The sequence below is a fragment of the Eulemur rufifrons genome, chromosome 19, assembly GCF_041146395.1.
Source record: "Eulemur rufifrons isolate Redbay chromosome 19, OSU_ERuf_1, whole genome shotgun sequence".
NCBI classification, from domain to species: domain Eukaryota; kingdom Metazoa; phylum Chordata; class Mammalia; order Primates; family Lemuridae; genus Eulemur; species Eulemur rufifrons.
In genome coordinates, this window is record NC_091001.1 from 83432534 (window position 1) to 83448708 (window position 16175).

General features: G+C 36.3%; 2 protein-coding genes across 2 annotated transcripts in view; one reads left to right on the forward strand and one right to left on the reverse strand.

Annotated features, from left to right (window-relative positions):
- Positions 1 to 16175, forward strand: part of LOC138399822 (large ribosomal subunit protein eL39-like) — a 196972-nt gene that overhangs the window by 95037 nt on the left and 85760 nt on the right. The window lies entirely within an intron of this gene.
- Positions 1 to 16175, reverse strand: part of EML4 (EMAP like 4) — a 150258-nt gene that overhangs the window by 7185 nt on the left and 126898 nt on the right. Inside the window, exons 19-20 of the mRNA XM_069494487.1 lie at positions 8330 to 8418; positions 6597 to 6694 (exon numbers count right to left, since the gene is read on the reverse strand). Of these exons, the coding sequence (XP_069350588.1) occupies positions 6597 to 6694; positions 8330 to 8418 (187 nt within the window). The remainder of the gene's footprint in view (positions 1 to 6596; positions 6695 to 8329; positions 8419 to 16175) is intronic.

Here is a 16175-nt window from a genome sequence, read left to right on the forward strand (position 1 = left end):
TTTAGAAAGGACCTTGGGGAAGTTATGAAATCATATCGGAAAGTAGTGAATATCTTCCCCCCCGGTATCGATGCCAATAAATAAGCAAACAGTTAAATGCAATTGTTGGGGGTCTGTAATCTTACCTCCCAAGATACCACCTCAGAGTGTCCTTGCCCCACCCAACTCACAGACCCATGGAGAGTATATGCACAGCTTGGGGAAAAATAGCCTCAAACTTCACCCCATGGGCACAAACATAGTTGGGAGCAAATTCTAGCGTAATCACCTTGAAAAGAAATAGAAAAGTTTTCTAAGCTGGCCCTTTCATTATTGCCATTAAGTAGCTAAATGGTGTAACTAACCACAAAAATCATTACAAGTGAAGGGACGGAGGAATACTACACTTTGGAGAAAGAATTTAGAAATATTTGAGTTAAATCTTTGCCAATTGAATGGAGGCTCATCAACTAAATCAGTGATTTGCAACTGATTTAAAATTACCTGGGGAATTAAAAACAAATAATAACAAGGCCTAGAGTGAGGAATCTAACTTTTGTCCCAAGTAAGTACCCGAGTGACCCCTCACCATCTAGAGTTGTACTGTCCAATAAAACTTTCTGCAGTGATGAAAATGTTCTTTATGTGCAGTCTGACATGGTAGCAATTAGTCATCTGTGGTTTCTAAGTACCTGACATGTGGCCAGTGCTCCCAGGGAACTGAATTGTATTTAATGTTATAAATACAAAGTTGTGGCTCGTAACTGACATACCAGATAATGCAGGTAGAAAAGAGTACACTGTTTCTCTACTGATTTGAAATACCCCTTTTATTATTTAGTAAATTTCCAGAAAAACATGGATCTGTTTCTGGAGTCTCTTCTCTGTTCTATTCATCTATCTGCCTATTCCCAACCAACTGTGATAGTTCTGTGGTAGGTGGAAAATTTCTGATGAACTTTAGAACTATTTTATCAGGCCCATGAATACCATGTTGAAAATTTAAATAAGACTGCATTAAACTTAGAGAATAGTTTGTAAAGAACAGATATCTTTATCAAGTCTTTTCATCTAGAAACATGCTGTGTCTAATTCTTTCAGTCCCTAGTTTTCTTTCAGTAATGTTTCACATGGCTTCCTGTGCCAAGTTTACTGCTACTAGGTTTATTTTCAAAGCATCTACTGTTTTTGTTGGAATTGCGAATGGGATTTTTTTCCACACCATTTTTTTTTTTTGAGACAGGGTCTACAGTCTGTTGTCCAAGCTAGAGTGCAGTGGTATCATCATAACCACTGCAACCTCAAACTCCTGGGCTCAAGCGATCCTCCTGCCTCAGCCTCTCTAGTAGCTGGGACTACAGGTGTGTGCCACCATGCCCGGCTAATTTTATTTTTCTATCTTTTGTAAAGTCAGGGTCTCACTATGTTGCTCAGGCTGGTCTCAAACTCCTGGCCTCAAGCGCTCCTCTCAGCTTGGCCTCTCAAAGTGCTAGGATTACAGCACTTTGCTGTAAGCCACTGTGCCTGGACTCCCCATCATATTTTTTATATGCTTTTGCTGGTTGAGGGAAAATGGATCTTTACCTGGTGAGTGGAACGTAGACTGCTAGTTGCCTACCAATCCACATTCTCCCCTTTTGTTGAGTGCTAAACTAAAACACTATTTCCTAACCACCTTTGCAGCTAAGGGTGGCAGAAGTCATTGAGTGGGCCTTCCAGGAACACCCTAAGGGAAGCTCTGACCCTTTCTGCTTAGAACTAGGATGTGATGGCTGGAGTTCCAGCAGCATCTTATGATGCTGAGGACAGTAAGGAGATGGAAAAGAAAGAAAGGATCCTGAATTCTTGATGACCTCTTTTAAATGAGACCATATCCCTAATTTGTTTAAGTCACTAGGTACTACATATAATTCCTGTTATAGTATTATTGAATCCTACTACCTTATTGAAATCCTGTATTAGTTTTATGATTTATTTTCTTGGAAGTTCTAGGTAGACAGTTATAAAGTGTTTACTCTTCTTTCTCTTTTTGATGTGTATTTCCAATTACCAAAATCCTGACAAAAAGAAAATTTACTTTTACCAACACTTTTTGCCTACTAGAAAAGATTTTATAATGTTTTTTTAGTATATGGCACTGCAATTTCAATATACTATATCTCCTGGGCTACAATCTTTGTTTTTTGTGGTTTCTTTTGAGACAGTGTCTTGCTCTGTGGCTCAGGCTAGAGTGCGGTAGCATCATCATAGCTCACCACAGCCTTCAACTCCTAGGCTCATGCAATCCTTCTGCCTTAGCCTCCCAAATAGCTGGGAGTACAGGCGCATGCCATCATGCCCAGCTAATTTTTTTTTTAAACTGTTTTTACTTTTTGTAGAGACGATATCTTGCTATTGCCCAGGCTGGTCTTGAACTCTTAGGCCTTAAGTGATCCTCCTGCTGAGCAAATGAAGCCTCTTACCCTCCCTTCTGTACCACTTAAAAATTAAGAAACTCCTTTAAGAATTAAAATGTACTTACTTTGTACTAAACCTATTTTTGCATTGTTTCTGAAGTGACAAAGATTGTGCTACATTAAAACTAAATGCCGGCCAGGCATGGGTGGCTCACGCCTATAATTCTAGCACTCTGAAAGGCTGTGGCGGGAGGATCTATCTTCTAAAAAAATAGGAAAAATTAGCTGGGCGTGGTGGCGCACACCTGCAGTCCCAGCTACGTGGGAGGCTGAGGCAGGGGAATCACTTGAACCCAGGAGTTTGAGGTTGCAGTGAGCTATGATGATGCCACTGCACTCTAGCTGGGGCAACAGAGTCAGACCCTGTCTCAAACAAACAAACAAACAAAAATCCCCTGCAAAGGTTAGAAAAGGGAGAGAAAAAGGAAGTGATAAGGTATGTGAAAAAAGATTAAGCCCTAAATGCTCTGGCTAAGCTCTTCTAGCATATGCTGAGGTTTTCCAGGGTTCTAAGGTTTGATCAGAGACACATCAAAGTTTTAGTCTTTATCACCTTTGGAGATTAGTTTATTCATACATTTGTACTGTCAGGTAATGGGATAACTTGAGACTGGCTTGATCAGAGGAGTCAGAACACACAATAAAGGATCCTGGTAAATGAGCTCACTTTTCTTATTTATCAAAAGAGGAAGGTGACCAGGTAATGCTTTCTGCTGTTTACATGGGAAAAATTTTATGATTCTAAATGTAAATATTATAGTCCTTTTGAGATCATATTTAACATTTTAAAAGAATACCTAAAAGAGGGAATACACAGTAAATCTCCAAATTTACAGTTCATGCAAAGTTTTTTGAAATACCAAAATTTTAAGCAGATGATAAACTTCAGAAAGATTATGAAGAGTAAAGTTCTTTGAGTTTATGGAAACTTTAGTGGAACCGCTGGGAGCTAAATTTTAAAATTAACATAAAATAAATAAAAGCAGAAAGAAGCAAAGAGTCATAATGGCTACAAAATTGGCAAGGCTAGAGTATAAGATGATTACAGGTATGACTCTATCCAAAGAACATGATATTCAGACAAGGAGGCAGTCACAGAGACAAACGTGGGTAGTACCCCCCTATGACTAGGGTAGAGGGACCGGAACCAAGACAAGTTCCAGCGGCAGCTATTGCTCTACTGTGGATACAGGCACCAGATTTGCTCACTGTCTGATTATACTCTGGTTTCACCTGGGCTTTTCCTAAAGGGAAGGAATGCACTGGCTGAAGGATGCTTATGTCCTGTCCCCTTGGCATTTATATATCTTACTTATATGAATAAACCAGTATTCTGATTAAAGTCAGTTTCCTAAGGCTTGCCTATAAAGAGAAAACTTGGTTGGCCAGACAAAACTAAGATTTAGTGGCCTTACCAGTTACAGTTCTTGTAAATTGATGCTTTATAGACCAGCTTTGGAGAACTTGTTTGATATAAGTCCATCTCTCTAAAATGGATCTTATCTTGTTTCTTAGCTTTTGAGGTTGAGAGCAAGGCCCTGGGCTGTAAAGACGTCAGATGTCATCATTCACTAGGGATCCATGCATCAGCCAGCTGTCCTCTACCAAGAAATGCTGCTTTGCATCCTTGGGTTCCAGCCATCTTTTCAACTGACATTTCCACATAAAGTGATACCATAGAAAGGGACTACAAATGCTTATCACTAGTTATAATTTATTAGAAGGACATTTCCTAAAGCTCTAAGCCCAGTATGCTTCTGTAGCTACACTGGTCACTTAAATGTTGACAAGTAACAGGAAAGTTATTAGAAATAAAATAGAAAACAGCATTTGTATCTGGAATTCTGAGTAGTCCCAGTCGCCACGTTTTACTAAAGACCTAATCTTCACAACAATGCTGCAAAGTAGGAACCATTATAATTTCCACTTTTAAGATAATAAAATTAAGACTCAGAGAAGTTAATTAACTTGCTCAAAGTCACAAACTAGTAAGCAGCAGAGCCAGCATTAACCCAGTTTTGTCTGCCCTATATAATAGGAAACAATAGATAAAAGCAGTTAATAGGATACATAAGACCAGCTGGCAGAAGCAGACAGCAAAGAGAAGTGACAGCTGGAAGCAAAGCACAAAACAAGATAATTAGAGTAGCTGAGTCTTTCGTTATAGCCTCAAACAGCACTGTAAACTTTAACAGTTCCTAAGGGTATCTTGAAATGATACTTTCAAACATTCTAAAGATAAAAGCTGACTAATCAGAGTAGGACAAGTCTCATGTAATTGATAAAGTTGCCATTTCTCAACACTTCCAAGGTCATTCTGATTACCCAGTGCTCCGTTTGTTTTCTGGATCAGCTGTACTGTAATAGCACAGTAAAATAATATACATAATGAAAAATCTAAGGCATTACTATACATTAGAAAGTTTGTTCTACTAAGAGTTGGGAGAACTGTGTTTAATTCCAGGATCTGCCACTATGTCAAGATGCAGCCAATGACAAGTCATTAATTTTCTCTGAAATGAGGGTTTAGCTAAGTAAGTGCTACAGTACTGCCTGTAATATTTTATGATTCCACAAGATTAAATCATATTTAATATACTTTGTTTATTAAAAGATGGATTTTCAAAAGTTGAGATTAAAAAATAGTTCAGAAAAATTGGGGACCTGGTAGGGTAAAACTTCAGTAATCTGAAAATTCCTTGCAGTGGAACATTTCATTTGATCGTGTTGTATACTATTCCATATTACAAACATTACACATTGATAAATCAGTTAAAAGATGTAAATAAATATAATGGATAATGATTTATAATTGTTGTTAAGGCAAACACAGATATTTTTGAGACAAATTCTAAAACTCTAAGGCTGCTTGCAGACCAGTTTATAAATGGGCTGGTTTTAACATATAGCACAAAATATGCAATAAACAAGTCTCTCCTCCTCAAATATTAAATAGCTTTGTTTTTGCTTATATATGGTAAGCAAAATAAATTCCAGACCCATACTGAAGTTTATTTTACTTATTATAAGATGTATATCCTTCTAAAAACTAATTCTTTTATTTATTCCCTTAAAACGAACTGTTTGGTGATAAAGACCATTAAAGGGTCTGTATTACTAACTCATCACATGATTTGCTAATTCTAATTTCCTAACATATATACGAAGTAACCTCATTTTCTATAAAAATAATAGTTAACATTTATTGAATACTTACTATGTGCCAAGCACTATCCCAAGTACTTTATAACATTTTTTTTTTTTAACGGCTGGTCAAGTGAAGCAGTATAACATTGTTTTAATCCTAACATAAACATTAACTTGTTTTAATTCTATGAAGTAGAAACTACTTTTACAAGTATCCTCATTTTATAGATGAGAAAACTGAAGTAAAAGGTTTAAATACTTCCTCAGGGTCACATTAGCTTGTCAGTGGTGAAGGAAGGATTCAAATACAGGTAATGTGGCCCACTCTGTGCTCTTACCCACTACGCTACACTGCCTACCCTTCTTGTCTTGCCCTCAGCTTGACTGTATTTCCTGAGGACAAAGAAACATATCTTGTGCATATTCCTGACTCCTAGACCATTTCTTTAGTTAGTGGAGTGCCTGCCAGACAATGTATGTCTACAGAATTCAATCCAGTCTTCACCCCATAATTATGACCTAATCAAGGTAAAAATGGGCAACAAATTACAAGAAACATCCTTCTGTTAGCTCTTTTAAATGTAAACAAATCTTCATATAAATTATTGTATTTTTAGTGGCAGAGAGGTGACATAAGACATTGGAGGGTGTTGGGAGTGGGTAGGGACATGGGACGTTGAGATTAAAAGCGAGATGTCCTTTTATTTCTGACTCACTCCATTTTCAAAAAGTTATTCTAAGAGTTTCCTATGGAAATAACTTTAAGAAACAATCTTAAAACTAGTCAGAGAGTGACAAATTATTAAACTCCTGTCAAAAGGAGATGTCTTTCTATTGTACATGGGAAACTATAATGTTCTGCTGTCATGTAATATCAGTTTTCAGAGACAGAGATTAAAGCATCTAACAGTAGAAAACAATTGATACATCAATGTAAACATTTAATTCTCTTTTTAACAGAAGTAAAATTTCCCAATAATCTTACAATTTGATTTACTTTATTTCACTACTTACATTGCATTTTCCATATCTGCTATATTTTCTTCCATTTTCTGAGACTACATAGAGGTAAATAAAGTTGTCATGAGATCCTACAGCCAGGAAGGTACCATCTAGAATCAAACAGAACAAAGTGTTGACTACAGGAATATACTGACATTTATTTATTGTTATTTTACTGGAGCTATCCTAAATGATATTTTCCAAATGCTGTTAAATCTCATCAATGTTGCTGTTATTTGGTGGTTGATGAATGAATCCTATCATTAAGCATGCTGATTGAAAAATAAATAGTCATCTAGTCCAATACACAATTCCTTCCTGGAGGTGCTCAAAGGCCTTGGACTCTAGCATCGTCTCCTTCTAGTTGGCTAAAAACTGGTCCCAGAGAGGCTACCCTTCCTGCAGGTGTAGAAGTACAGTGTTAACACAGCAAACTGAGTGTACAGCTGCTTAGTTCAGCCAGCACATGATCCCTCCAATTACAGGGTAGGAGCTCTTGGGAAAGGACAATGTTCCACTCTTTTATGGTCTTCTCCACTGTACTTACCACAGTGCTAAGCACATAACAAATGGTCAATAAAGTCCACTTGATTTTTGGATTTAACTGCTACATTTGTGATGGTTATTTGCTACTACAGCACTAAAAAACCAAACCAAAACAAAAAAACCACAGAAAAACTTTAAAACTTTCCTGCTTCAAGATGACTCTTTCTAGGTTTATAGCTTAAAGTACGTACTCTTTCTTCCCTGTTCAATTTAGAGAATGGTATTCTGTGCTTCCTTTGAGACAACTGAGAAGCAATCAAAAAGGTCCTTTGGACCGTATGCTGATCCAACAACTACTGGAATATATTTTCAAATATAAGAAAATGTCAGACTAACTCTAGGGAAGAATGGTGTGAATCAAAACCACATTAATAATGGGACAAGGTAATTGTAATATTATGGGAATTTAATTAACGTTTTGAATAAAGTACAAATTATTATTCAAAACAGGCTAAATGAATTTCTCAAATTCTTATAATAAATTGCTAAATATTTTATCTAATTAAAAAACTAATCATTACTATGTAACCAACAACAGTGTAACTAGATTCTAAAGGACGTGAAGGACCTATAAAAATTTCTGTATTTTGAATATTGCTATAATTTCTTTTACATTCTCTTGTATCCAAAGAAAGGTACGGAGCAATGTGGCTGGTGCCTGAAATGCCAGCTACTCGGGAGGCTAAGGCTGGGAGGATCCCCTGAAGCCTGGGAGGCTCACGTGGGAGGATCCCCTGAGCCCAGGAATTCGAGGCTGCAGCGAGCTACAATTGTGCCACTACACTCAAGCCTAGGTGACAGTGAGACCTGTCTCTTTAAAAACAAAACAAAACAAAACAAAACAAAGAAAAGGTTGCTAACTAGATATATAACATTTCGCCTAATACCTATTCAAAATTTTAAGTATGTGTAGTTCCAAAAAAAGGGATTTGATTGCACTTTATTCTGCTTTCAATTGCAAATGCAGTTGCAATAGTTCATTCTAAATTTGTTTGCTTGATGATTTAGAATGTTGTTTAACTTTAGCAGATCTTTTGTAGTTTCTGGCAGCAGAATTTAATGTGATGTTGGAGGAAACATATTTAACACTTAATAACTCTCAAGAAAAAAAGGAGTCAGCTTTATCAGAAGTAAAAACATGCAATTACAGTGACGTGCTGTCAATGCCAGGATTGGGGGATAGGGATAAATTTGCCTACCTATTGAGTAGCGCACTACAGAGAGCTGTTCATTCCCATCTGTGTGGATAGAAACTAGATCTCTGGTTTCTGCATCCAGAACAAACCACCTGTTAAGAAGTAAAAATCAAATTTCCTTCAGAAATTGGCATTTATAGAAAAAATGGTTGCTTTCCCCCTATTTTTTTAAATTTTAAGAAATTTTAATAATAGCCCTAAGCATTACATGTTTTCCTCTTCTAATGAAGGATGAATTCACTTTGCAAAATGCTGCTAGATACAATACACATAAACTTATATGGGGCCAGGCATACTCTCGTTTCTATTTAGTTATTCACTGAATGCCAACTACATCTCTTTGCTAGGTACTATGTAAATAGAAAATAAAGTCACAGGATCAGTGTTCTTGGAGATTACACTGAAGTTTGGAAAAAGGAAACGAGGCAATTGAAAGAAAGAATGATTAAATGCCAACCTCAGTAATGGTGACTAGATGTAATGGAGGAACTCACAGAAGGAAAATGAATGACAACAGGCATAGAAAAATCTCTGGGGAAGATGCAGGCTATGGGTTGAGCTGAACACTGAAGGAAAGTACAGACAATTTAGGCAGGAGCAGCAGCTGTACAGCCGGGGAGGTCAGAATGTCCATGGACAGTGTGAAGGTGGGAAGGAAAAGCAGTGAACCCTTTATTTGGTGTGATTTCAAAGGAACCAGCAGGGGCACCCAACACCTTCAACACTTGCACAAAGAAGCTGTAAATTCTTTGAATAAGAGAGTTTTGCATTCATATTTATAGGAAAAATCAAAATGCAAACGCCTCTTGAGAGGTAAAACAATGACTTAAATCCAACTATGTTACAAATGACTATTATCAGACCTGTTTCTAAGAGCACTTAAAGGAAAGGATGAGTGCTTCAGAAGAGAATGGTGAGACACAGGATACAAAGCAAAGATGGAAACTATGGACAGGCAACATAAGGCAGGATAAATGACAGGAGGGCAGGTTACAGACAGCATGCATAGCTGGTTGGAAGAGTTTACAGTTGAGCACTGCCTGGATCAGAATAGGTGCTAAATATTTGTAGAATGAAGAAATGAACAAATAAATTTAAAATAAGCCTTGAACATGACAAAAGCCAAGAGGTATTTAATAGTAGCACAGTGTGCAGGAAGTAAATGACTGGGGTGGAGAGAATAGGACAAGAATAGAAAAAAAAAAAATCACTGTCGTAATCTCATATAACTGGATAGGACAAAAAGAGCAGCAAGTTTTACTTTTAATTATTCAGATGAAAAAAAATTCTGCCACTAAAATAAGGCAATAATTTAATTTTAATTTTAATCATTTAATTTTGAAGCATTATAACTAACATCTGGAAAGGGATAATTTCTCCTATAGATTAAAAGAAATATTTAGGAGAGAAAATGAAATCCCTTTCTAATTAAATACATTCATGAATGAATTTCAGTAACTTGCGAGCTATGGGCTGAAACTTCTAGGCAGCTAACCTAAGTCATAAATTCTGTCATCTACTCAGGTAAGAGAAATAGCTTCTATATGTGAATACTTGAGTTTAAAGGCCAATGAAGCAGGAAACTAGTACAGGGAAGCCATATGCTGTGTGTTTACTGATCATTTCCATTTCAAAAGGTGCATAAGAAACATACTTTGTTGCATTTGGACAGTACCCCTAGGTTTCTTCTGAGAATGTAGTTCATTAATCAATTTCTATGGCTACCTCCATGAAATTCCTCTGGGCCAAGAAATGCCAAAGCTGATTTCAAGTGCCTTTCCAGAGTTAGAAAACAAAATGATATTCCAATTCAGACTAAAATGACACACCTAAAGGACAATGAGATACAGAGCTGCTCTGTAAGTATCAGGTTTCAAGCTTTTAATGAGTTTATGGAAACTTTGTTGCACACTCTTATACATTTAAAAATTATTAATTTTTATTTGGAGAGGCCCCAACTATTAATAACACTGTTTTGAGACCATTTCTAAGTCAGTTTAATCTTTCTAGGAAAACTGCATACAATTTTTCCTTTTTAGATACTCCCTTCGAATGTAATCAAACCCCAGGATGTCTGTTTTGGTATAAAATGTGTAGAAACCTAAAACTCTTGGCCATTTACTGGGTAGAGATAGCAGCTATCCCCCAAAAAAACAAAAACCAAAAAACCCCCAAAGCAAATCCCTCCAAAACCTGCCTACTTTTCTTTAATTACATCTCAGATATTAATTCTTCTACTTTTGGTAAATAATTTTTAGTAATAATTCAATAACTTTGTTATTAAAAGTATACAACTTCCATATAGACCCTTGGCAATAATTTTAGAGTTCCCACCCTTTTCATTGCATGGGCTATGTTTTAACTTCAGAAAACACTTTTGGGCTCAGGACTTTTGTTCCTAACAACAAATCCTCTAGCAAAGGAGATTTTTCTACAAATAAACAAATACTTAAGTTTTCACTGAATTCTTATTCTAGAGTATATACGTTAGAACCAACCTTCTGCTTTAGGGTAATTTGTAATCATTATGGGGCTCCGTATGGCCTAAAAGACCTAATGGACCTTTCCAAATATAACTGCTGAATACCAGAGATGGGAAATCTTTGGCCATTTATTTTAACTAATCAGACTTGTGAGATAAGACCAAAAGGTAGTACCATCATCATCTTGATGATTTTTTAAAAAGACATATTAATTTCTTTAGTGGCAAAAAAATAAGATTTTAGAGCTAGAAAGTACCTTAAGTTCCTAAATGGATATATGTTTATTTATGATGTTAAGTTACAGAAATATATATCATCACAATATAAATTGTGTCCTCTGGGTGGTAGATTTGTAACTCTCGCCCACCCCCATTTATGATCTTCTACTTATAAAAATAGGAATGTGGCTTTTATAATTGGAAAAATAAAGATAAAAAACAGGAGGGCACTTGGGGAGGCCATGGCAGGAGGATTGCTTGAGGCCAGGAGTTTGAGACCAGCAACACAGCAAGACTCAGTTTATACAAAAAATAGAAAAAAATTAGCTGGACATGGTAACACAAACCTACAGTCCCAGCTACTCAGGAGGATGAGGCAGGAGAATTGCTTGAGACAAGGAATCGGAGGTTGCAATAAGCTATGATGGCGCCACTGCACTCCAGCCTGGGCAACAGAGCAAGACCTTGTCTCTTAAAAAACAATCAAACAAACAAACAAACAAGGAAAAAAAGAAAAGCCAAGCCCAAAACAAGCCTCTTATTTTAAAATAAGAACACTGAAATCCTGTGATGTCAAAACACCTGACCAATCATCAACTCGTTACTGGCTAGGACAAAGCTTCTGGCCTTTGTGGTTTTCACTGTATCACACCAGGGACGGAGTATGATCCCCTGAAAAGTGCTTTCTCTTTGAGATACACCAACATTTAGGAATCAGAAAAGGAGACAGGAGTTTATAAAATCTAATGGGGGAGACAAAGTGATAAGTAGTTCAAAGTAACATGGATAATAACAAGGATAATGAAGTTATTACAGAGCAGGCAAAAATCTCCAAGCGTGTAGGTGTTCTAGGATTTTATCACATCAACTGTGGCAGGGATAGATGGGACATAGATAGGCAGACAGTAGATAAGAAACTACAAAAACGGCTAGAATGTATATAAAGGGTAACTTGACCATTCTAGCTAGAGTGGTGAGGGAAACATTTTTAATGGACTTTAAAGACAAGGCAAACAAACAAGTTTGGATTTCACTGTTCAGGCTTCAAGAAGCCTTTAGGGAGTTCAAGGTTACAGTGAGCTATGATTGTGCCACTGCACTTCAGCCTGCATTACAGGGTGAGACCCATCTCTCTCTCTCTCTCTCTCTTTTTTAAAAAAGCCTTTAGAAATGTTCTAGTCGAGTCAGTATGTTATGCTCAGAGTTTCCTGCATTTTCTCAATCCATTCTTCCTGCTTCATGGGACCCCCTCACTCTTCCCTGCCTCTTCAGGATCTAAGTTCTCCTTCAAGGCCAGGCCCAATCCCACCTCCTGTGTGAAACTGTCTCTGACCACTCAGGCTCACAGTAATCTTCTGTTCATCGAACAGCATTAGTGCCTGTTTATTGAAGTATGCTAAACTACTAATGAGATGTTCTTTACCTTTTTATGCAGCATGTAATTAGGTTATAACCTAATTAGATTATGATCTACTTGGAGTAGGGACTGTGTCTTATATTTCTTTGTGCCACTCACTGCATCTTACTACAATGCTTTGCAAGTTGTAGGAGCTCATTAAGTACTTGAAGAGTGACTCAGAACTGGAGTTCCAACAAAGCAGAACCCAGTGAGATGCATGCTGACAGAGTTTAAAGACACTGTGCACCCTGGGAAATAAGCTCAGGAGCACCCGTGGCCTATGTTAAATAATACCAAATTACATACAGGAGAATTTTATTCTCTTTTAATTAGAAGTTTTCTCTTTTCATTGTGTCAAAGAAGAAAGTCTCAGTTGATGCTAATATGTCTTTGACATCTCCCTTTTCAACAGAAGGAGCATTTCTTAGGCTCAGAACCTTTATAGTCAGCAGTATCTGGCCAAAATTTTATAACAGTATTTAGCTACATTGCTGGCTTGCCCAAGGTTGTAGCCACCACCAAAATTGATGAGTTGAACTGGATCACTTTAAGTCTCTTCATGTCTAGGGTTCTGTGAGTCCACATCAGAAACTAAGTTACATTCTTTACCTACCTACTCACCAGACTTATTTTTCTAGCTTGCTTCCTTGTCAAAGCTGTTACTACCATGCAGACCAGAAACTTCTGGGTCTTCTTTTAGGTCATCTCTCAGTCTTAAAGAGAAAAGTTCTCTTAAAAGAGAATAAATTTTTCCCTTTTGTAATTTGGTGTTAACTCCCCTTTCCATCCCAATATAATATATATATATGTTCTCTATACTGACCCAATTCTGTGGATTTCTTTCTTTGAAGCACTTTCCAGCCTTAACCTTTGCTTACCTCCCTGCCCCCTCCAAACCTATTGATTTCTCTGATTCTGGGTTTCTCAACTCCATTTGCCAGCCTATAAATTAATGACCATGGCAAAAACTCCTTCCTTAAATACTGGTCCAGCCAAGACCAGAGTAGGCACCGTATAAGCTCCCTGGATATTTTTGTCTGAGCTGATACAGACCTGACATCCGAATGAGAAAAGTACAGGTTGAGTATCCTTACTCTGAAAATCCAAAATCTGAAATGCTCCCAAATCTGAAACTTTTAGAATGCCAACATGATGCCAAAAGGAAATGAAGCATTTTGGATTTTGCATTTTTGGATAAGGGATGCTCAACTGGCAAGTATAATGCAAATATTCCAAAATCCAAAAAAATCCAAAATCTGAAACACTCTGGTTCCAAGACCAGAAAAGGGATGCTCAACCTGTATAGCTGTACTTTTCCTGAGGTCTGGAGGTAATATAAAGATTAAACTTTTTGAGAAACTGACTTCAAAAACAGAAAGGGGAAGGAGGATTAATTAGGGTCTTAGAGAAATCAAGCAGAATTTTTTATCAATAATTTAGATTACAAACTTTCAAATTCATAATGGTACAGGTTCATATGTATTGTGAGCTTTATGAAGAACTTTAAATCCCACCAAAAAATCCAAATTTTTAAAAAATGGGAAAACATATCTGAAAACCAAGTATGGTACTTCTAAGTATAATTTATTAATTAAATGGTTTATAGTGATTGGTTCAATAAATCTAAGATTTTTGGTAACTAATGATTGACAATTACTAGTATATACTAATCTTTATCCATTTGTATGCTTGAAATCTTCATTTAAGTTTAGGAGATACCAGCCTTACTAAAGCCCTTAGTGCCAATAATACCCTGATATCAAAACTAGACAAAGAAATTGTAAAAAAACTAAAGACCAATATCACTTATGAATATGGATGTAAAAATCCTCAACAAAATACTGGCAAATTGAATCCAGCGGCTTATAAAAAGAATTATACCCATGACCAAGTGGGATTTATCCCAGGAGTACAAAGTTAACATCTGAAAGTCAATTAATGTAATACCAAATATTAATAAAGGACAAAAACCATATGATTATCTCAATAGACTAGAAAAGGCATCTGATACAATCCAACACCCTTTCAAGATTAAAAATGCTCAACAAACTTAAGAATAGAAGAAAATTCTCTCAACATGATAAAGGACATCTATGAAAAACCTATAACCAAGATTATACTCAATGGTGAAAGGATAAATGCTTTCCCCCTAGATGGAGAATAAGATAAGGGTGTCTACTCTCCCCACTTCTATTCAACATTGTACTGAAGGTTTAACTAGTCAGGACAATTAGGCAAGAAAAGGAAATAAAAAACATCCCAACTAGAAAGGAAGACCACTATCTCTACTTGCAGATAACATGATCTTATATATCGAAAATCCTAAGGAACTCACTAAAAAATAAAAAACAAAAACCAAACTAAAAAACAAAAGTAAAAGACTTATATCCTAAAAACATTATTGAAAGAAACAGAAGGTCTAAATAAATGGAAAAGCATCCCATATTCGTAAGTTGGAAGACATAATACATATTAAGATGGCAGCATGTCCCAAATTGATCTATAGAGAAAAAACTAACCCCCATCAAGATGCCAGCTGGTTTCTCTGTAGCAACTGACAAGCTGACACTAAAATTCATGTGAGAATTCAATGGATCCTGAGTAACCAAAACAATCTTGAAAAAGAACAAAATTGGAGGACTCACACTTCCCTATTTCATGATTTACTGCAAAACTACAACAATCAAGACTGGTACAGGCACAAGGACAGACATCTAGATCAATGGAATAGAACTGAGAGTCCAGAGAGAAACCCGTATGTCTATGGTCAATTCAACAGTGGTGCCAATACCATTCAATACGAAAAGCATAGTCTTTTCAACAAATGGTGCTGTAACAACTGTTTATCCACATACAAAAGAATGCAGTTGGCACCTACCAGGTTACACCATATACAAGGATTAACTCAAGATGAATCAGAGACCTAAAGGTAAGGGTTAAAACTATAAAATTCTTAGAAGAAAACATAGGAGTAAATCTTTATGACCAATATACAAGAGAAAGAATAGATAAATTGGACTACATCAAAATTTAAAATATATGTGCTACTAACAACTACAAGAAAGTGAAAAGACAACCCTTGGAATGAGAAAAAAAAAAAATGCAAACCATATACCTGATAAGGGATTGTATCCAGAATATGTGAGAACTGTTACAATTCAACAATTAAAAAAAACTCAGTTCGAAGATGTTCAAATCATTAGCCATGAGAGAAGTGCAAATCAAAACCACAAGGGAAAACCACTTCACACCCACTAGGATGAATATAATCAAAATACAGATAGTAACGTGTATTGGCAAGGATGTGGCGAAATTGGAAACCTTATACATTGCTGGTGGGATTGTAAAACAGCATAGCTGCTGTGAAAAAGTTTGGTAGTTCCTCAAAATGTTAAACACAGAATTATCACATGACCTAGCAATTCTACCTTGGTATATATCCAAGAGAATTGAAAACATATACATTCACACAAAAATTTGCATATGAATGTCTATAGCAGGAATACTCATAGTACCCAAAAAGTAGAAATAATCCATATGTCCATCAATTGATGAAGGTAGTATATCCATACAATGGAATAGTATTTGGCCACAAAAAGGAATGAAGTACTTATACATGCTATACATGAAGTATTCAATGTAGATGAACTTTGAAAACACAACATTATGGTTTATGTTATGAAAGAAGCTAGTCACAAAAGTTGACACATTGTATGATTTATATTAAATGTCCAGAACAGACAACCTGT